Below are 23663 nucleotides of genomic sequence, written 5' to 3' on the forward strand. Positions count from 1 at the left end.
AACAGTTTACCTTAAAAGTCCTCAATGAAAACATTACTTGTTTCTTTTCTCTTCGGAGAAGAGGTGGAAGGTTGGCACTTTCATACAATTAAAGCATAGCCTTAGGGCAAAAGACGCGAAATTTGCGTAAACAAATTTACCGCCATTTGTGTTTCAGCTGATATTCTACTCTCTCCAATTATTTCATTTTAAACGGAAAACTAAAATACATAGTTTAATCAAATATTATCTTAAGCAATGTCGATTAAAAATTTGCAAACCTTCGTGAATGCAGTGCGAAATGGTCTTATGATGAGTAAAGAAATCGATGCTACAAACTACTGATGGAATGCTTTAGGGTAATGGATATTGATGGAATGCTCAATGAAATTAACATTTGATGAAATTAACATTTGAAATTAACTTTGCATTGGAGAAGATGGGATGCTTCAGTTTTGTCAACAAAGCAAAGAAAGCATTTTTTGCAATTTTGGGGCTTCTTTGCGCTAGATATTAATTTGGGCAGCCCAATAGAGATTGTATTTAGAGCTGATTGCAGAATATGTTATTTGTTGATACTGACTAAGTGAAACTAAACTGATAGAAGCTTTACTTCTTCTTTACGCAAGCTAATATTTTTTTAATTACGTTGTACGCATATATTATCTCTACATTAAATGAGTTGCATATTTGTTCGTGTAGAATAACTTTGGTAGGCTTTTTTGTGTCTCCCAAAGCTAAAAAATTTAAATGTTAATTAGTGGTAATTATATTGAAATTATTTTCAGTACAGAAGGAAAGACGCCCAAATTCCTTCCTCCCAAAATAATGTAAAATAAAATAAAAATTAAAATTAAAAGTGAAAAAATAAAGGAAGAAGGTTTTTTGATTTCTGTCTTTCTGATAGATATTTAACTTGAGTGGTTCAAGGACACATTTTCTTGAAATAAAATGACCGACTTTCGTAATCCATAATGGCTCACGAAAATTTCGGTGGAAAGAATTTACTTTCGAATGGCGTCTGTTCAGTATAACTGTAGGATAGTTATAGTATTGGGATAACATTTGTTCAATATAAGCAGCATGTTTTCAAAATAATAATCTGTAATTTATTGAGTGGCTATAATTTTATAGTAATCATATCCGAGTAGTTTAATTTTAAAATTCTTTCGTTAAATAATCATTAGAGCAAAGCATGCATAGCCAGTTTGCTCTGAGATGAACAGAGATATTTCAAAAAAAATTTCCTAAGGAAAATTTGCATATATATCAGACATTCAGTATGGAACTCTTCACAATCTTCAAGATGCATGCCAAGAGCGAGCACTTATTATACAGGTGCTCATAAAAATAAAGCTTCCTTCATATGTGCCCCTAGTGATCGCAAAGCCTAACAAATCGAAATAAAATTCGAGATATAAGGATTAGTAATAATTTAAAATATCTTCAGTCGGCAGGAAATTTTCGCTGTGTTATGCGAATGGTGCAGTAAAAGACCACAAATGGCGTTGGAAAGGTACTTCAGAAATCTCGGGCGGAAGAATATTGGAAAGTAAAGGAGTGGAAGGACAAATGGAAAAAGAAATGTGACATGCAGCCGTGTGAGCACACATAACTTACATCATGACATTAAAGATGCATGTATGACGCAAAAAATTATGAACATCGATCACAAACTTAACTTGCTATTATCGATCATTATACATCATCTAAATATGATTTAGATATTATATAGACCCATCACACATGGTGATATCCGCTTCGGGTGAGTGATTAATGTCAAGAATTTTCTGCACTACACGTGCAGTGGGTTTGCATTACCGTAATACAAGTTATGTGACTCATATGTAACACGTTCTTTACTAGCATAAATTTAAGATGTCTGTCCTTTAATATGGTCTGCTAAAAACATAACCACTTTCGATTCATAGCCTGACATTTAAAAATGTATTAAGACAATGTATCCTTATTTATTAACCTCCACGCTAAAATGTAAGGTTTAAGTAAGTAAAACAGCCTCACATGCACTAAGTAATAAACTTCAATCTCCATAACCCACAGCACAAAAGCAATAAAATTAGAAGCAATTAATTGGCCAACGATCAAGGAAAATTTGCATAAAAAGTATTATATTTCATTCACAGCGACACATCATACCGGAAACCTTGAGCTGAACAAATAAAGTCATTAAACGTTACAATTTCTTTTTATATTTGGTCATGTAATAGATACTAATTTCTTTAAGAGCTGAAATCAATTTGTTGCGCCATTTTGTAAGTAAGGACGAGAAGGTTTCCCTCGTGCCGTAGCGAGAATGACCATCAAAACACTTGTTCCTGGGATCACCCAATTTTAACAAGCTATCGTCACACAAATCGCCTGCCGTCATCACTTTACTCTTTAATCCATCTTACCGACACGAAATTATTTCCGGGGAAAACCTTTCCATTGTTTGTTGATGTTCGCTTTCCGACACTGTTACACCAGCCCCAATGCCCTATTGTTTCGAGGTGGGGGCGGAAGAGGTGCCGGTGGTTCGCGGACGACCGCTTTCGCTTCCAGACTGTCCTCTAGGTTATGTAAAAGGGTCTCCTTGCGATTTCCGGGTTGGAAAACCCTATCATCGAATGCCAAACAAGTGTGTTATTAGCCATGCACAAAATGGAGATCGATTTCGTTCAACCCTCCCCCAGTGGAGTTCGAAAGAGATAGTACCACTTAGCTATGGTACTGTCAATATTAATATGATCTCGAGCAAAAACGTAACAACCATTAAAAAAGGGAAAAAAAATAATATATAAATATTTAGTATGACTTTCAGTTAAGGTATTATAATAGCTGCTAAAGCCTGTCGCTGGTTTTTTTTTTTTTTTTTTTTTTTTTTTTTTTCATTGATATTGTTTCGTATTAACTTTAGGATAGGCAGAAGAGGGAATACTCATTGCCATATTTTCTTCTGCAATTTGGTACGGAATGAATAAGTCAGTTTACATTTAATGTTATTATTCAAATGAATTTCATTAAAAGAATACCTGAGTTCGATTCAGGAATAACATTTATTATCACATTACAAGAAGTATATTGTTACGAGCGTTAAATTTCAATTAAAATTTATCCTAAAATAAAATGAAATTTTGAAGTCTTTTTTTTTTTTTTTTTTTTTTTTCCATTTTTGCACATAATTTTATGCTCCCACCCTTTAACGCTATAATAATCAGCTTGTTTTCTATTGTAATAATTTTTGGCCATTAAAAAGTTAAGTAAAACACACACTTTTATGCTGCCATGTCTTGATTTAACGCTATAATAATCAGCTTGTATTATGTTGTATTCTAATAATGTGGATTAAAGTTAAATAAAGGACAAACATTTATGCTCCCACTTAATGCTATAATAGTTGGCTTATATTATATTGTAATAATACTTGTGATTTAAAATTAAGTAAAAATAAATTAATGCGAAAATTTATAACAGAAAAAAACAATGTTTACAATTTTTTTGGCAGCTGAAGTACGCATCTAGAAGAACTAATCATTGACGATTAATCCTTCCATCTGAAGGATCACCTGATCTCATTTTTGAGTGAATGAAAGTTGCTCCATAAATTCTATTTAAGCACTATCGAAAATCTGAAGAAGAGTACCTGACGTCGACAAAATGTGGTGCAACAGCAAGAATGTGGTGGAACATTCTGCAGATGAAAAACTTTAAACACGATCTGAATTTCCAGACATCTCAGAAAGGAAAAGTCTTTATTAAGTTTTTATAGTTTAAGTTTTAGTTTAAGTTTTGATATTTGTAAATTACTATCTCATTTTCAGTTGAAATTTATATGAACGTACACAGCATCCATTTATAAAAAAATATAACTTATATTTATAAAAAAAATATAACTCTTCTTCCACAGCATTTCCATTAACATGAGATATTTAAGAATTATTTCAGGCATGCCTCGTAAGATATGTTAAAAAATATTTAAATACAGTATATCTTTGGAATTTTCGATAGACAGTATTGCGCGTTGGAATAAAAAATGTTTTATTCCGCATAGTCTTTTGACACTGCTCGCTTTGAAATCATTAAGTTTCTTAATCAAAAATTCGCTAAAGTTTAAAAAGTATGAAACAGAAATAAAACAAATTCTAAATTCATGATTCGGGCTTTCAGGTGCCAATATTCGGGTGGAGGACTACTTAATTAAAAATTTGGTGGATTTTGATATCGTTGTTTTTTCACAATGCGAGAAACATACATACATTCATGAAGATACTTCATTATTTAATTTCTTTAAATATAATACAGGGGAATAATATTTCGTGACAACAATTTGGAAAGTGATGTAGCCCTTTTATAGTGATTCGACGCAAAATGTCGTTTCGAGACTAATAGCCCTTTTGGGATAACGTTCCTTTGGGCTAAAAAGTTCTTTTAACAGAAAATCCACACCATCTTTTTATATTTATTTTCTTATATGTATATATATATACTATATATATATATACTATATATATATATAGTATGATGTGCATATAAAATTTATCCTTAAAGATAAATTACACTTCCAAAATTGTCGCTTAGGATAAAGAACATTTGCTTCATATAATAATTCTAGATAAGAGTTATTCCAAAACGCTGTACCTGTGCGGTTCATTATTCGGAACGGCATCAGGTTTTCTAGATTTAAATTGTGAAAACTGTCTGTAATAATTTTAAGCGGCTATAATCACTCCTTCGATAGGATCGATAAACCTGTACCTGTGCGGTACAAAAACGCTGTACCTGTATTCCAAAACGCTGTATCTGTTATTCCAAAACGCTGTACCTGTGCGGTTCATTATTCGGAACGGCATCAGGTTTTCTAGATTTAAATTGTGAAAACTGTCTGTAATAATTATAAGCGGCTATAATCACTCCTTCACTAGGATCGATATTTCTATTTTGATGCCTAATACCTATTATATAAGTTTAGTTTAAAAAGTAACAATACACGATCTACATTATTTATAATATTTAAATATGCATGAATATCGCTTTTTTTTCCTACTCTATAATATTTTTCTTGTTTTTATTTTTTATATTTATATAACTGAAAGGTTATTTACCATTCTTGGCAAGAGTATATATATTTTTCAATTTCATCTGTGACATAAAATTTGTCTGAAAATTTTTATCATCTAAGAAGAAAAGGACTGCTGGAAAGAAGCAGGATAATATAAGAGTTTTTTGCACTCATTAATGTCAATTTTTTCACCTTGCAGCTTCTGTTGTATTTATTACTACACAATCAAATGCGTCTTTTAATAAAATGTGAAGCTATAATCACTTTGGATTATATCTAACTTCTCTGATACTTTAAATTATCATTCATGCCCTTTAACATTAGAATCAACAAATCCCAAAAGTTTCATATTTTATATTCAAGAACGAGCTGTTTTTCTTTCCCCTAGCTTGAGACAGTCGACAGACGTTTCGAACATGATAAGCAGAGAGTATATTATCACGCTGCTAGTTACGCTGATTACAGTTTGTTACGACAAATATTGGTACCAATAACTTATCTGCACGACTTACCAATAGCTTACGTGCATGTTTTCTTGGATTGGAAAGTCATGCAAAGCCATTGTGTTCTGATTTCCAAAGATTTCGGTCAATAAGTGCTGTTATTACAGCAGACCATGAATGGTTTTCTATATATGTTATACTATACAGAAAATAGAACAAAATTCCAAAAACGTAAATGTTTCAACCAAACACCATTAAAATTCTCTCGTTAAAGGAAAAAATACTGCTCAAAAAAAATTTTCACATTTGACCTTGAAGTAAGGACTGTCGTACAGTTCGCTAGCATATTCATTCAGATTGTTTTTTGTCCCTTAGTGATTTGTTTCTTTGTTAAATGTACATCTCAGCTTGATGTTAAATAACTGCTTTATGTGTTTCTTTATTTTTGATTAATTTTATACGATTAATTTTTCGTTTTCTCTTTTGTTTTTGCAAAACGTTTATAAAAAAATTACAATTTTTGTTTTAAATTAAAAGAAAGAAGACTAATTACCTACAAATACATAGCTTAATGGGGATATAGTTAACTTGGAAATATAGTCCAAATTTTGCTATCTGCTTTTACTGTGAATTGCAAGTTCCTTAATCTAACATTTAAAATAATCATTTTATATAGAAAAAATATTTCCATTGCAATTAGAGATTCACTGAAAACTCATACTTCAAAGCCTGCATTTAATTATCCTCTCCTCGCCCTTTCTAAAAAAAAAAAAAAAAAAAAAAAAAAAAACTTAAAGGTTTCAGATTTTAAATTACGTCCAAAGGGGCGTTTTGTGTGTTACCTTTATTTATTAAATATCATGTTCTTCGCACTTAAACCATAAAATTCAGTTCAATAGCAATGTCGCAAAATAATTTTAAAATGAGCATATCTTTAGAATTTCTGATACACAGTTCCTTGCGCTGGAAATGAAAAGGGTTTTACCCCGTAGAGTGTTGGCATTGCTCGCTTTGAAATCCTTGAGTTTGTTAATAAAAAATTCGTTAAAATTTTACAAAATATGAAATCGATAACAAAACAAATTTCAAATTTGGTCTTCCACATGCCCACATTCGTAGGAGGATTACGTCATTCAAAATTCGATGGCTCTATGTACCGTTGTTTTATGACAATGCAAGAAATATACATTTTATGCAGATTTTTCATTATTTAATTTCTTCAAATATTATGCAGGACTCTAACTTTTGGTGGCAATAGTTTGAAAAGTTAAACGGACATTTATAGTGATTCAACGCAAAATCGCAAAACCGTCCTTCAGGGACAAAGCCCATTTGGACTACAAATTGCAAGTATTTTGAGTAACGGAAAATCAGATTGGTGGATAACTTTTACAAAATTCTCAGATTTTCGATTTAATCCAGGAGAAGTTTTATAATAGGTATAAAAGTATGAGGTATCATCGAACATAATATGAAGAAATAAATTTCGAAGCTTTCAAATGTAATGCATAATCATGGATCGTATGTATCATAAAAGCGCCGAAATTATTTTATTCAGTCTTTGGAAATATAGATAAAGCTGGTGTAACCATAGAAATTCTAAGCTCAAATGTTTCGTCCAGCAGAACATCCTTTTGCTAATTAAGGGATTTTTTTGAAATAGTCTTATAAAGCTGCTTCATCACCTTTGTCAGATTGCCGTCAGCTTCTTCATCGCTCTGTGATTTTTGTCAATTAAGATTAATAATTAATTGGAAATTATAAGCTAAGGATTTAAGCAAGAAAGCACATATTACAATTTATTTCGCATAACCTCTCGCAGTACTACTGTTTAAATCACCCAAGCTATTAGCCATCTAATATTTTCAAATAACTCCACCATTTCTTACTGTAACATTTCCATTCAGACGAAATTTTCTTCTGATAAACGTCGGGAAAATGGAACCGAAAACTAACAGATACTCACAAAACCTAGCTTTCTAAAAACGGAACGCTAAAGTAGTCGGTAAGAATTAATTTTCCAAAGAAAGGGGAAAATATCCATGCAAAAATTAGAGACTCACAGTCCTGAGGATGGTCTCTGCGCTACCTCTTAGTAAGATAGCTTTTGCTTTGAGCTCCTTGACAACTGTCCTTCTGGTAGCCAACCTGTCCTGCTCGCTCTCTCGTGCTAGTGTGGAACCTTGCAGTCGTGTTGCGTCCACCAAAGCGCACGGATTTTGCAGCTTCTCCGAGAAAGGTAACTCCGAGACGCGTAGAGTGCCTTCAGTGGGAAGTGGCGTAGCCGATACCGAATGGAACAGCATGGCGCAGCTCCAGAAGAAGGCGCACACCGTGACCAAAGAATAAAGAGTGGGTTGTTGGAGTACGAGCTCTGGAAAGAAAAGTGATTCAGTGTTTAAATTCCTGAAACAAATAAAAAGAAACTGCTCTGAACTATCTTAAGATTTGATGAAGCAACAAAATTTGTTATTCACTTCATAACAATGAGCTAAAAAATCAGACGAAAAATGCGGAATAAATTTTCCAAATTTTTCGTCTGATTTTTTATAAAATGATATATAAATTTTGAAAGAGAATATTATAATTATAGTAAAAAGGAAAACCAACAAAATCATCTGACTTTTTAAACGAGGATATTATATGAGGAGGAACATTAAAAGAAAATTCTGCTCTGAAGGAAATTGTTCTTCAATTGTTTATAATAAATACTGCATAAATACTGTAGTCCAGCATAAATAAGTACTGTAGTCCAGCATAATTAATAAAATACAACATTATTTATTTAGTAATTAATTAAAAATATTCAATTTACTTAAAACTTTCAACTCTCTACAAGTTTACCTTCTCCTGTTTCTTTTCTTAAAATAAAAGTGTCTAAGAGAGAAGGAATGTGAAAACTCCGGATTCTCTTAAATTCATGTTTAAAAAAAGTGGAGTTCAGAATATGTATCTATGACCCTTGCTTTTAAAGTAGAAGAATTAGATCTTGCTTGTTAAACAATGAAAAATTTTGAAATAAAATGTGCATTTTACATATAGCTGTCTTACGAACTAGTATGTCTTTGAACATTGTTGAGAAGCTACCTAAATGTATTTTCAAATTAAAATGCTCAGATGGTTGCCGCAATTTTATTTTCGATAGAAATATTTCATTTTAATAATTGATAGTTCTAATACTAAACTCTAAGCCAAAAAATATTTCAACAAAAAGATGTGCAAAATGACTTTTCACATTGTACAAGAGGATATTTCATGGGTCTGATGACAACTTGATTTAACGTATTTGGTAAAAACCATGCTGGTGCCTTCTGTGTTCTGTGGGTACGCTAACTTTCTGTTGTGTCTGCAGCAAATTCACATTAATTAGCACTTCAGACTTAAACAGCGACTTGTACATTATTTGCAAATAGTTCGAGAGCTATTTTAAGCATGACAATTAAACCAATAATTATAGTACTGTTCTTTCAAAAACTGTAATAATTTTAATTAATTTAATAAAATTAATTGCAATTCATTTAATACGATTAGTTTATTACAAAATTAAGCAGACATTTTATTTTCCATTCTTAATATGCTTTGAGAGATAACTTCCATTCTAAATATGGTTAATTCTTGTAAAAATTTCATTAGAGTCTTTATTTTAGGTAGTATCATCTGTACTTCCTCTCAACCGATATAAATCAAGTTTTCTATAACATTATGGAACTCTCAGAAGCAACCACGAGTTTTCTAAAAAAAAGATTACCCATTTCAGCCGCTCATTTTACTCAAAATTATCTGAAAACTGTGCAAGTTAAAATTCCCAATTTATCATATCCTATAGAATATCTTCCTCCCTCGCTTCGCGTATGTCAAAGAATTTGCTAGCAGTTCATTAGTGTTTATAGCTAAATCGGTTTATCTGATTCACCTCCTTGACGACATCCCCCCCGGCATGAAATGTAATTAGAGCAGATCTAATTACTTCACCTAAAACTCTTGAATGATGGCAAACACTAGGCACCTGGGTCAGGGGAAGAAAGACTGCACAAGCTTCCGCTACCTGGACTGATAGCTAAAGGGGAAAGCAAAAGCAGCACCTAATTTAATGAGAACTGATTACGTAAACATTTCTAGCGGCCATGGGATTGTGCTTACTGTCAAAAAATGACGAGCAATAAATACTATCGGCACTCCGAAGACAAAGGGTAGAAGACATACGCATGCGCAACTCCTTCATCACGGCACCCCAAACAAACACTCACGACAATCCCTTATGACTTTGGAATTTCCGAAGGTGAATGAAATCTTGGAAATTCCATTGAAAAGTTCTTACGTCAACATGGGGAAAGCAACGAGTACTTCGGACGCATGTGCGTCACTGACGCCACAGATGATCTGTTGTCATTTTCAGAAAGGTATAAAAATTATATATATGTGTATAAAAACAACTAAATGAAACAGGCCTACCCATTCACGTCATCTGAGAAGTATGCAATCATAATTTGCTTTCTTAAGAGATCGTTTAGTTGACAGACATTTTCAGAATGTAATTGGGAATTGTCGTAAGATTATTTTGCCAGCCAGACATTAAATTTACTAAATAATCAGGGTCCAGAACCTCACAAGAACTCAGCCAAAGATATACCATAATCTTCAACATCGTTAAGATAAATTGCTTATTTAAATATACTGATTAATATATAAGTAATATTGAATTTGCTTCGTGTAATAAACATTGCAGTGTAAGTAAGAAAATATTTCTTTGCTTTTATTAATAATACAGGCAAATTTTCATTCAGTACCAAAAATGTTTCACGCAAAAATCGGCTAGAAGAAATAAAAAAGAATGAGACTTTTTACGAAACTTTTATATTCTACTTTATAAAATATATTCGTAATAAAATATATTAACATTTTGTACATTTTACAATAATGAAATAATGAAAAGAAATTGTAATTTAAAATGCAGGCAATGAAATGTAAAATTGATAATATATATTATTTGAAATATATAACAGAAAATACAATATTGATTGCATAAAAGAACTAGTTACTTCCATATACTCATTTAGAGAAAGTCGGGAAGAAAATCAATGAAAGAAATATCCCCCACGCATTTCTTTCAAAATTACTTTTAAAATATTTAATTGCAATACCTTAAAATATATTAAAAATTCTGCTCAGATTTATAAGTTTTCTAAACTTTGATTTGTATTTATGGTCAAAATATTCTAATTAACTAGCCAGGTTGCATACAGAAATATATTTTTATAAATTTAATACATTATTCCCCGAATTCGATAGCCTAGGTAAAGAAACGAAATATATTTTAAAACAAAAGAAAGACTAAAAGAACATTTGAAAGATTTCCGATTTTAACATCGCATCAGAGGATTGTTTAAGGTTTTTTATGTTCTCGCTGAACATCGCAGGTTACCAATCTGCTTTTGGACTCACTCCTGCTAACGCAATTCTCCTTTCTTTATTATTATTATTATTATTATTATTATTATTAAGCATCGCTTTCTTCACATTTACGCGACATAAAACTCAGCAAAATCACAAAATATTCAAAAACTGCATATCTTTAGAATTCCCGATAAAGGGGTTTCCATGCACACTTTTATATTCGCTACATTATTTCTTTGAAAACTAGCTGGGCGAACTGCCAGCCGCCTAAAAGAGTTATCACAAAAATATATAATCATTTTAATGAGTCCAATTAATGGCATTTCATAAAAATATTTAATATTTCTAATTAGACTCTAGAGACATTAGGTATTTTTGGAACCAGGCAAAATGAAAAATTAGCAACGCCTGCCCCGGGAATCGACCCGCGGACCTCTCAATTACGCGCTGAGCGTGCAGACCACTACAGCACGAAGGCTCGCTAAGAAGGCGGGAGAAATACCTTATCAGACATCTCATGATTTGAATGCATTTTTATTTAAATCGATCAAATTGAAAAGTATTTTTATTTCTTTTGCTACCCAGTAACAGAAAGAAATTTGAAAGTTAAATATTTTATGCTTTACTGAACGGCAACACATTGTTTCGTGGAAAAAATACGTATTCTGTTTGAAACAGTGGTAGCATATTATTTTTAAATTGCTGAATTTGTGAATTTAAATTCGAAGATAAATATCTTAAATTTTGCCGAATCCTGCAGCGTTGGATATAAAAATGTTTTATTTCCAATAGGTGTTGCCAATTCTCCCTTTGAAATCCCTAAGTTTGTTAAATAAAAATTCATTATGTGAAAAAAATGTCTGAAGGCTTTGAGATTTATTGCGCCCCGAGGAGCGTTTCTTTAACGTCTTGTGTGTTACCTTTATTTGTTAAATATCATGTTCTTCGCACTTAAATCATAAATGGACGTAGCCTTTCCTGGAGCTCAGTTGCTGTGAATTATTAAAAAAAATCTTCAAGCACTCTAAATTTCCGGCATTCCCTCATTAAGAATTTAATTCACCGGAATACATATCTATATTATTCAAAACGAATTGAATATCATTACTTAGTTATTTAAGTTCGTGGAAGGAAACAGAGAAATTCCACTTGTTTCACATAAATTATAAAATAAAGAAGTTGGATAATTTTTCTTCCCAAAATACCTCCATTTTTTTAAGTTTCTCGTCCGTTTCTAACAAGTCATCATTATAAATATGAAAGAAAACGTGATCTTTAGGAATGATTGAAAGTTTTCGTTCTTTATGAAGCGATATTTTCGAAAAGTGTCACGAAAACAGCTTATTGTAGCAAAACACGCAAACATAATCTGTTCTTAAAAAAAGTGTCTGTGAAAGTTAAGAGACAGAAGCAAATTGATTTTCCTTAAATGATTCTTCATACAGCCATCAAGATTTTGAATGAACTTATTGTAATTATCGCTAGCATAATATTGGTAATTTCTGTTTTGAGATTTCATAGTTAGTTGATTTTTATATCATAAAAAATAAACAAAATCCAAGATAAAGGGAAAAAAAGAAGAAGTCCTAATAAGATCTAATAAGTCTTTTGATTCTAAATAAGATCACTTTTTAGGTCTACACTGTGGGGGGGGGGTGAAAGACACTTCTATTCTATTTATATAATGGGCCGATTAACGAAATTCAACTTGCGTTTTTCATGTCTCGAAAAGGCGACTTAGGATATGTATTAGATTTATATATAGCATTCTTCTAATGCAGGTATTTTGACACAAAATCGAAATTTTTCTGAAACAACATACCAATTTTTTCCCATATTTCGATTCTGCGAATCAAATTACGCCAAACTACAAAGTTTCGTAAAAATCACACGAGTAGTTTTTAAAATATTAACTCTCAAAATTTTAGCCCCTCATTGTTAATTGAGTTTGGTATATATATATCTCTGTTTTTATTAAGCTTATTTGATTCTTCCTTTCATATTACGAAATTAAGGTTCATTCCAAATAAAATTCACCCATTTTTTATGATTTTTTTAAAATTTATATTTTAAAATAATTTTTATGCATTTTTTAAAAAACATTTTGAATTATAATTTATAAAATTTTTACCAGCATCTTAAAGTAGACGTATTTCTAAGCATACCTGCAAAAAATGTACGTGAATTTATTATATTGGCGCGTTTTGAAATTTGGCATATTTGTTGAAAGCGATAAAACATCAAATGCGATGTAGACTCTTTACTAAAATTATTTGGAAGTAGAAAAGATGTGACTTTTCCGCTCATGCCCAATGTAAAAAGGTATGAACGAGGTGCCTTTTTTTCTTCGCTCCGGCATAATGGAAGGGAAAGAAAAATTGGTTGCATTATATTAAGAAGTTTGCCAAGTGAATTATTCATGGCGCAAATTGAAAAAAATTACATCAAGATAAATTTTTGAATTTCTCCGTATATTTCGCACGAAATTGTACAAAATTTAGTATCTAGGCATAATTTGAGTTGTAGAATCAAAATATGGAAAAATTTGGTATGCTTTTTCAGAAAAAGTCCGATTTTGCGTCAAAATACCTATGTTAGAACAATGTTATATATAAATGTAATATATATCCTAAGTTGCGCTTTCGAGACATGAAAAACGGAATTCGAATTTTGTCAATCGGTTTAGTAGAACGGGAGATATAGAACTGCACCCCCTTTTTTTTTTTCCGCAGTGCACAAACAGTGACAAAGCATATATGGGAAATAAAATGACACTAATCGATTGTTTTATTTTAAAATTTATGGAGATATTTTATTGATATTCTACGTATGAACACTATTGAAATTTTACATCGCTTCAATCAAAAAACATGATACTTTCATAGCGACATAGCGAGCATAAAAATACCTATTCTTTTTGCAATTAAAAAACATTTCTTCCATTTTATATTCTTTCTTGCAGATTTTTTAATTTCTATCTTGGCTCGCAACAAAAATAATTAATACCTAGAATGTTAGGTCCAACATATGAGATTTTTCACACAGTTCATTGTAATTGATTTACATGTTACTAGCTAAGACTGCAATAATATTGTCACGAAATGTACAGGCGCGGTGGGATAGCTTTCTCGCTAAGCAGGTTTAGGGTTGCCGTAAAATAGCAAGGGAAGGCATGTGTTAAGCTTCGGAAACGACTGAACCGAAGAGTCAGGAGCTGTGCTCTGCGTGTCGTTGAGTGCATCGCGAGTTGTAGCGTGGAGAGTCTCGAGAATACGTGGAGTTCCGAGAACGATCAAGCAGAGTCGGAAGCTGTACTCTGGTGCTTTACAGTGAAGCTGTCTCCACCGTGATAGCTTGATAACCTGAAAGCCGCGTCGCTGATCGTGTCAGCGTGTTTATAACAGTTCGACGACTGTGAACGAGATTTTGGAATTGTCCTGATTAATACCGGCCAATAAAGTGGGTTTCGATACTTCATCAAGTGTCGTCGTTATTCACTTCAAATCCACACGAACCCCGTACGAACGTGAAGGAAGAAAATAACGTACAACTGGTGTCAGAAAAGAAAAACGCAACAACATATTTGAGAGCTTGTATAGTAGAGTGGAAACAGTTTATCGAATATTTTAAAGAGGCACATTAATTAGAGATCTACTTTCTTGGTTTAAATAGAGTGGTAAAAGAAATTACAGGATTTTTCACACAAGGAAAAAGGAAACAATCGAATGCATGCGTTTTGAAAAGTTCGAGATCACAGCGGGAACTTAACGCATCGACACTTTAGGAAATTCATTAACGAGATTTTTACAGGTTCTGCGAGATTTTATGTAGTTGGAAAAACATTCTAAGCCTTCTTGTAGAAAATTTAAATGCAATTTTGGTTTTGGCACTTAAATAAGAGCTAGATTTATATGGCAGTTGTGTTAAATAAGTAATAACTATTAAGTACATGGCATGAATTTTAAATTTACGAAAACGTAAAGGACTCATTTTAGACGTATTAATTTGAAGTAAAATAAACTAACTCTTCTTCTCCCAATTAAAATTAGCTTATGTAGCAATATTAGTAGAAACCTGCATTAAGATGCTTAAGGCAACCTTTATGTGAAACGCAAAACAAGTGCTAAAATGGATGGATCCTACACTATGGCTAGGATAACAACTTTTAATTTCGAAAGATTTAATATCGAGTGCTTTTGGATCAAATATTCTCAGTTGCTAATTCGAGAGTATTCATACAAAGTAATACATTGAACATATGATCTTTTCGATACCCCAATTGCTCCTGCATTTAGTTAGAATGGAGCCAACGACTGTTAGGATTTTGCTTCGTGAATCTCCATTAAATTCACATTACATTGGATAATATTAAATTCTAATTCACATTTTATGTAACTTGAAATACCACAAGCAACGATTAATTTGTAAGCACAAGACGTGCATTGCTAAGTTTAAATAGTAATAAAAAAAAGTTTAAACTTCTTCAGACTCTGTAGTTACTTTAACAGATGGGGCAATAAACCGCCGGAACACTCTTAAAAAGCTCAAGAAATTAATTAACGAGTTGAAACCTACAACTGTGTTACTACGCAGTTGTAGGTTTCAACTCCTTAATTACAGAAATTTTATCAAATATATAGGTATTATTCAGAAGTTTACTGGCATTTGTAACAGGTATATGAGGGAAAATAGCGTAAAAAAATAAACTGAAATTCCTTTAATACAACTCAACTGCATGCCACATACTGAAAGGAGAAACTACTCCAATAATTAGAAGAAATATATTATGTACTAAATATATATTATGTTCTAGTAAGAAATACCTCATGTATTAAAAGAGTTACGCATATTATTTTTGAATTATTATATTTAAAATTTATCTATTCACTCTAAAAGAACTTCTATCGCAGGTTTATTTGCATTAACGGCAGAATGTCTGTTATTAATAATCAAATCGTTTGAATGTTTTGGAAACGAAAGATAGATGGCGCTCCGATTAAATCAAAGATATATATTTTGGAGAAAACATCTGTATTTTATTATAAAATTTCGAATATAATTACAGATTTCCAGTCCTTTTCCAAATAATTCGTCAATATGAACAGATTGATATTCCGTCTTGTTTCTTAGCGATAACTAAGTTTTTTTTTTTCATTTTTATTCCAATATTACAATGTACGCGAGATTTTCCTCTGTTAAATAAAGGCAAGTATTCGGGAAAGACTTCCAGGTAAACTGGCTTATATTCTAAATACACATAAACCATGCAATTATCCGTACAAACGTCTCGTTTGCAGGGATTCGAACTTCCTATTTTCAGCGATTTTACACTCGGGCAACGGTAAATCATTCAGACTTTACCTTATTTGTATTTTACATCTGCTATCATTTGCCGAAAACCTACTTATGCTATATATCGTGATTTCCTAAATGTCAGACTGAAACAAATACGTGGAAGGACTTGCATTATCAGTCCTTAAAGAGCTCAAACACATATTTTAAATCATAACAATTTCTTTTTTCTGTTCAGAAAAGAAATTTTAAAGCAATATTGATAAGTCCAAAAATATTTATAGTGAAGCAAATGTTTTAAAACTGCAGAGTAGTGTATTTAAATTAGAACAATCTATAGGAAAAGCGTATGAAATGGAAGTACTTTATGTAAATTTTCTTTTAAAGTTCCTAAGCCCCATATACAGTTTATTTTGTTGATCGCAAATCTGCGAATTACAGATATAAATTATTAAATATCTTAATAATTTAATAACTATTATTATTAATCATAAACGGAAATAATGAAATAATTATTAATCATAAACTGAAATAATGTTTTCAAAGGATTAGAAAGCTTCTTTTTTTCTTTTTCTTTCCCCACACCCCTAGAAATATATATATAAGGAGATTATATTCCGCAAAATACTTTTTCACAAGGTATTGTCCCCGCGAAAATTAATCTTCCTTCTTTACCCTCTGATTTATACAATGTTTAGGAAACGTTTCTCAGTTATTTTTAATATCAAGGAAAGAGAGTGATGCTGAGTTATTTTTAGATGATATCGCATTCAACGCCTATTGTGACCCACAACTGCTTCCAAGATTTCGAGGGCTTGTATTTTTTAAATCGATTTGCATAGATCTTGTACTAAAAATTGAAACATATACACCAAACTGTTTTCCTAATATACTATTTTTTCTCCATTTTAAGTCTTACTTGTTACAAAATAACTATCATCAAAAGTATTCTTTGCAATAAAATATTTATGCCAAAATTTTGTATCGCAAACTCACAAAACAGTTCGGGCACTCGAAAGTTTTTTTAGATGTTTTGCAAGAAGATATTTCTTGACATATTTTTTTGTTCTTTTAAATAAAAATACATCACAAATGTTATCGTTTGCATTTGGAAATTATTACTTGTTTAGCAAAATATGTTAACAGTTCTGTATCTGAAATGAACATGGCAAGACGCTACAAAACCACAAATTATGTTCGAAATTTTACTAATCAAGATTTTAAAGATAATAAAAATATTCAGAATATGTAAAAATTTAAATATTCTTGAGGCAAAACGTTTAATTATGTTTGGTATATTAAAACGTTGCAAATTATTTGGAACTGTTGAAATGCACTGAGAGCTGGATCACATTCCAAGCTAATAGGAAGAAATCGGAGATTTATCCTGCGAAAAATTCGGCAAGTTCAAAAATTAAAGCTGTAAGTCTTGCTGATTTCGAAGGAAGGTTTTCCAATAAAAGTTAACCCTGACATTGCTAGAAGATTCATAACAGCATTTAGATACAATGGGTGATCAGCAAGAAGAAAATCTTCTTCATTAAGAAAACAAGGAAAATATGCCTATTATTCACAAAATCTATAGTAAGCGAAGTTTTATTATATTGTAACAGTGTTATATTTTCAGGAAGGTCAAAATTTAACATATTTGAGTCCCAAATATTTAAATAATTTAACATATTTTTCTTAATCCGAATTAAGAAATGAATTCCAAAATCTTGTTGCTTTGGGGTATTAGCATAATGCTTGATGATGTTTCGCTGCTTTTGGAATAAGAAATTTAGTGCTTATCAAAAATAATACGGAATAGTATAAATATATACATACTGCTAATGAAAATCTGAAAGCATCTTCGAGAAAACCTAGAATGGAAAGTGTATCCAAGTTCTTTCAGGATAACGATCTTAAACATACAGCCCTAAATATTCGCTTGTAGTTATTACACAACTGTCTTGAAGTTATCAAAACTCCTCCATATTGTTTGGACTTAAATCCTATTGAAAAGTATGGAATGAATTGGAAGTAGGATAAGTAAACATAACATTTCTTTGAAAGCTATACGAAGGAATGGAAAAAATGGAACATTCTTACTTCAGAAAATTAATTGAATCCAAAAAGTGAAATGTGCAATTTTAGCAGAAGGTTAGCTAATGAAGTATTATATATCCCTTTATTTTCAGGTTTTTATTGAATATAAAGTGCTTGTTCAAAATATCCGAATACTTATGTAAGTTCATTTTCAGAACTTTTGAACAAACTATTTTTTTCACAAAAATAATTTGCAAATAAAACTGAAAAACGCAAGTGCTCTAAAAGAAATTGTGCTACTGTATTCAGTTCTGAATGACACTGGTCTACCAGTAACATTAAATAAGACTTCTAAATACTGGTAATTCCTTCTCATGTTCGACTTCTGCAGCTAAATTAACCAGCTGCAGAGCATTTTCTTCGTCGTGCGTAGCATGAATATAAGCTCTAGAAAGTTCTTTACAAAAACATCCGACCAAAATGCCGTGATTGAACTGCGAGTTCATTGGAACAGTGATATTTGGAATTAAACGTTTTTAGAAGGAAAGTTAATTAGAAGTGAACATTTTAGAAGTAGTTTCCACTTCCATTTATCTTCCACTAAGACTATAAAATGTGAGATGCGCTTTAATATAAGAGAACGATATTCTGAACATAAACGGACAGAAGGCCTCAATGAATTTTTTCAATGAAAGTGAAAAATTCTTACCAAAAGCCGTTGCCATTTTAATTGAGGCGCAACCATCGTCATTACTAGGATGTCCGCCAAAGCATTCCAGACAACAGTGAAACCGAATTTCTCTTAAAAAATAAATTTAAAAAAAAAAAAAAAGGAAAGTGCAATCTAACCCAGCTGATCAGCAGTGCGCAAAGAGGCAGAGAAAAGCGCAGTTATTTAACAGCAGACGACTTTTCCTTTCTTTTTTGATTCCCCTTTCGCGCTTCACTCGCGATCGTCTGCTCGATGAAGAGAACCTCGACAAAAGAATATTTAAATTCGACTTCTTTTTGATACTCGAAGCAGGATTTTGGTAAAATCGGGCTGAAAACAAAAAACGTGTCTATGCTTTACTCTTTTTGTTAAGAATTCCAAGAGGACGGGGGGGAAAAGAATGTTCAGACGATGTACATTCTCCCAAGACTTTTGACTTCTCGCAATATTTTTTTTACATGGCTTCTCACGCAATGGAAATAGAAAATAAATAAAGCTTTAACCGTCGCCTTTTTGTATAATGTTAAGCTATTCCAAATACCGAAAATATCAGCTTATCAAATAACGGATTTTTAAAACGGCATTTTTCAGTGTTTTTAGTTTGGAAAACGTCTTTATATAATTTTCTGCTTTCGGTAAACTCCTATACAAAACATTTAAAGTGTAGTTTATAGTACTTTAGTTCTTTAAATGATAAATTTAACTATCCCTAACTAGTTGTCAGTACTCGTATAACTACATATGTGGGCCTCCATATATATTGCTTGTTGTTAGAAATTCATATGATCAGATTTCTACTCAAAGCTAAATATTCTTTGCACTCAAACACAAGATAACAGGATAACTCCTTTGCATCTCCTAATTCCTCTCTTGACTGATTTACTTTATCTAGACGTGCATTAAGTTTTTCTTAAAAGCAGTAAAGAACCGGTGAGAAAGTTTCTCTACGTTTGGACAAAACAATGCCAGTCTTCCAGCTCAGATAGTTTTTTCTTACCAGCCTAAAACTCATTGATCAAATGTAAACTCGCGATTGTTAGTTTGCTAGATTAAAATTGGCTTTAATTTGTTTTAGGTAGGTTTAACCGAATTATTTTCTCGTAATTCTTAATGGGATCGAGGTTGCGAAATGCAAGTTTAAATGGATGCAATAATAGAAATATCTTTATGATGTAAATATGCATCTTAGTCGTTTATTTCGACGAAAATGTAGTGTAACGTTTTCGACTTTGCGCTGACTAGTATTCAAAACTTCGTTTAACATCTTACGACTTCAACAGAACAAATTAAAAACACATAGATCCAAGACATATTGTTACTGATGTAACCTTTTTTCCCCTCCTTTTCATATGCCTCCGTGATGTTATACGAAAGCAAGTCAGGCTAGTAATCGGAAGGTCCTATGTTTGAGTCCTTTCGAGGGGTTTCACATTTGTTATGTCTCCTGCTCAAAAATTACATGCTGAATCCTGTCTAAACTCAGACGTTTGAAATATTCTTTTTTTGCAGCTTATACGCACAAGATTAAAAAAAACAAAAAGAAACTAAGAAGATCGTAGTCACTTTTCATCTCACAGCCACACAAGCCATTTTCCTTCGAACTGTCTGGAGCATATTTCGATTCGTCTTCCAGAAATTTGAAAATCTTAATTCTAATGAAAGAAAATTAAAATTTTAAAAAAGCCTGAAATGAGTCAGATTTTAAATTACGTGCAAAGGGGCGTTTTTTTTTAACATTTTGCGTGTTACCTTTATTTATTACATATCATGTTCTTCTCACTTAAACCATAAAATTCAGTTCAACAGCAATATCCAAACATAATTTGAGTATATCTTTAGAAATTCCGATGCACAATCTTAGTCGCTGGAGATTTTTTTTTTTTTTTTTTTTTTTCTGTACAACGCTGCCATTGCTCACTTTGAAGTCCTTGAGTTTGTTAATCAAAAATTCGTTAAAGTTTCACAAAATATGAAATCGATAATAAAACAAATTCCAAATTTCAAATTTGGGCTTCTTGATGCCCATATTTGGAGTTGGATTACGTCATTTAAAATGGGATGGCCCTAGGTACCGTTGTTTTATTACAATGCGAGAAACATACATACATTTATGCAGATTCTTCATTATTTATAATCTTCGAATATAATGCAGGGCGATAATATTGGATGACAACAGTTTGAAAAGTGAAACGGACATTCACAGTGATTCGACGCAAAATCCACGACATACAGAGACGCGTGTTTTCTTCAATGTCAGAATATGACGTTTTATAATAATAGCATGTTTAATGTTTAGTAATTTTTTTTATTTCATATTTTGTAAAAAGGATAAATTAACAAACTCTACGATTTGAAAGCGAGGAGTGGCAAGATTTTTCGAAATAAAGCAGATTTTTATCTCCTTTGCGCGAGAGTGTTGCCACTCGAAAATATGTGCGATAATTAGCGTTTTCAGAGTTTTTAATTAATATCCCTGCCAATTAAAGTTGTGCGAAGATGAGAATGGTCGAAATAGCTTCTCATGAATTTTTAGAATCCGGAATAATATATTTAATGTTTGGCAGTGTTATTTTTGACATAAAAATAACTACAAATTTTTGTTAACAGACAAAAGTATGACACAAATACTAACAAATATGTAATTATGACACAAAATACTTAAAAATGTTTTATTAACAGACTAAGATTTGAAAGCGAACAATGGCAACACCTTTCGAAATGAAGCAGATTTTTATCTCCAGCGTGCGAGACTGTTGCCACTCGGAAAAATTAGTGTGAAAATTAGAGTTTTCTAAGTTTTTAATTAATATCTCGGGTGATTAAAGTCTTATGAAGACGAGAATGATCGAAATGGTCTCCCACGAAGTTTTAGAATCCTAGGTATCTCTCTCGAAACTGAACTTCCCACCGTTCCGGAGGAGATAATGCCACAAACAAACAAACAGACGTACGCAGATTTTAATAGTGTAAAACCTTGAATAATAACTCATTTGTTTTTACTGAGAATATGATCGCAAAGTCCAAGAGGACAGTGAAAATGCGTGTTTGAAATAAAATTTTCGCATTACTTTGGTTAGTAATTTGGCAATTTTGTAAAACATTTGCATGTATCATTTTCAGCACATTTCTGTACATAGAATATACATGTCAGTCAGCTAGAATAAAATGGCTATTACCAGATATCTATCTGTTTTAATTTGTTATTTTTTTGGTGCAATCTGTAAGTTTATTTCTTGAATAATTATTTATGTAGCTTTTGAACTTCCAATCAGATTTGCAGTATCAGTCTGGAATGACAGTGATGCGATTATTGGTAATGGAGTCACTTGTCTCATATAAGCTTCAAAGTATAGAGAAAAGGTAATCTAAAATATATAGCTCAAATCTAGTTCCATATTTAGATTTAAAGTTGTGAATGTTTCTTGATTCAGACATAAAGGTAGTTTTCTTGCAGCATCATTGACTGATGTTAGCGTTGTTTCTGTGACTTCCTTTGATAATTAATTGGATTTTATGCTCAGGTTTATGCTAAGGAAAAGTTTCTTTGTTACATTTACTGGTCGATTTTCTTCATAAGTAATGTATCAGTGTTCAATTCTGCCTTGAGTGCCACTTACTTAAAGAAATAGGTGAATTAAATTATTTTTGTTATTTAATTAAGTTTAATTTAAATAAAATCCATTCTTACAGTTTAATTACAGCATACATCATGAATTATTTAAAAAGAATAACAAGAATTTTGCTTTTATTTTTTACTTTTATTTTTTACTTTCGTTTATTATGCAGATTATCATGTACCTCCACTTCGCAGAATCATAACTTCTGCAATTTCAGTTCTTCCAATGCGCATTTTTCAGCTGCTATTATTTAATGCCAAAATAATAAATAGCTCGTGTATAGCTTCCAAATCCAGCAAGCTTGCTTTCCTGTTTATTCAAGGCAGCACAATCCATATTCGCATGGTTATCTTCTGACTTATCTGCAGTTATAGTCCAAAGGGGCAATTTGCCCAGAAGAACTATCAGTTTCGTTTTTGGCATTTTGCATTGATTCACTATAAATGTCTGTTCACTTTTCAAATTGTTGCAACCAAATATTAGAGCCCTGTATTATATTTAAAGAAATTAAATAATGAAGAATCTGCATGAATGTATGTACGTTTCTCGCATTGTGATAAAATAACGATACCTAGAGCCATCAAATTTTGAATAAGGTACGTTTCCGGCCGAAAATGGACATTTGGAAGATATAATTTGGAATTTGTTTTATTATTGATTGCATATTTTGTAAATTTAACGAATTTTTGATTAATAAACTCAACGATTTCAAAGCCAGCAATGACAACGTTGTACAGAGAAACACGTATCGACTGCGTATCGGAAATACTGAAGATATGCTCATTTTAAAATTATGTTGCGACATTGCTGTTGATTTGAACTTTATGGTTTAAGTGCGAAGTATCTGACATTTAATAAATAAACATAGCACACAAAACGTTAAAAAAAAAAAAAAAAAAAAAAAAAAACCTTTGGGCGTAATGTAAAATCTGAAAGTTTTCAGATTTTGATTTCACTTTATGTCTTGCATGTTAAGCTTGATTTCATTTCACGATATCGAACAGAAAAAAATTTTATTGAAATAAAATACTCCAGCGTAAACTTTAATTTCAGTTTTCTTAATTTTTTTGGAATAGAAATAATAAGGACTAATAAAAGGAGTTTTTGAAATAGAAATTTATTTATCCAATTATACCTTA

General features: G+C 31.6%; 1 protein-coding gene across 2 annotated transcripts in view; it reads right to left on the reverse strand.

Moving 5' to 3' along the window:
• LOC118189565 (uncharacterized) overlaps window positions 1–23663 on the reverse strand; it is a 50708-nt gene that overhangs the window by 12635 nt on the left and 14410 nt on the right. The window contains exon 2 of one of the 2 annotated variants that reach the window (XM_035360183.2): window positions 7545–7855. In XM_035360183.2, the coding sequence (XP_035216074.1) occupies window positions 7545–7855 (311 nt within the window). Of the gene's footprint in view, window positions 1–7544; window positions 7888–23663 lie in introns of both variants that reach the window. The other variant, XM_035360184.2, reaches the window with a different exon arrangement.

This window comes from Stegodyphus dumicola, chromosome 2 (assembly GCF_044657685.1).
Source record: "Stegodyphus dumicola isolate Sdum_Otavi_A_Nest chromosome 2, ASM4465768v1".
Classification (NCBI taxonomy): Eukaryota; Metazoa; Arthropoda; class Arachnida; order Araneae; family Eresidae; genus Stegodyphus; species Stegodyphus dumicola.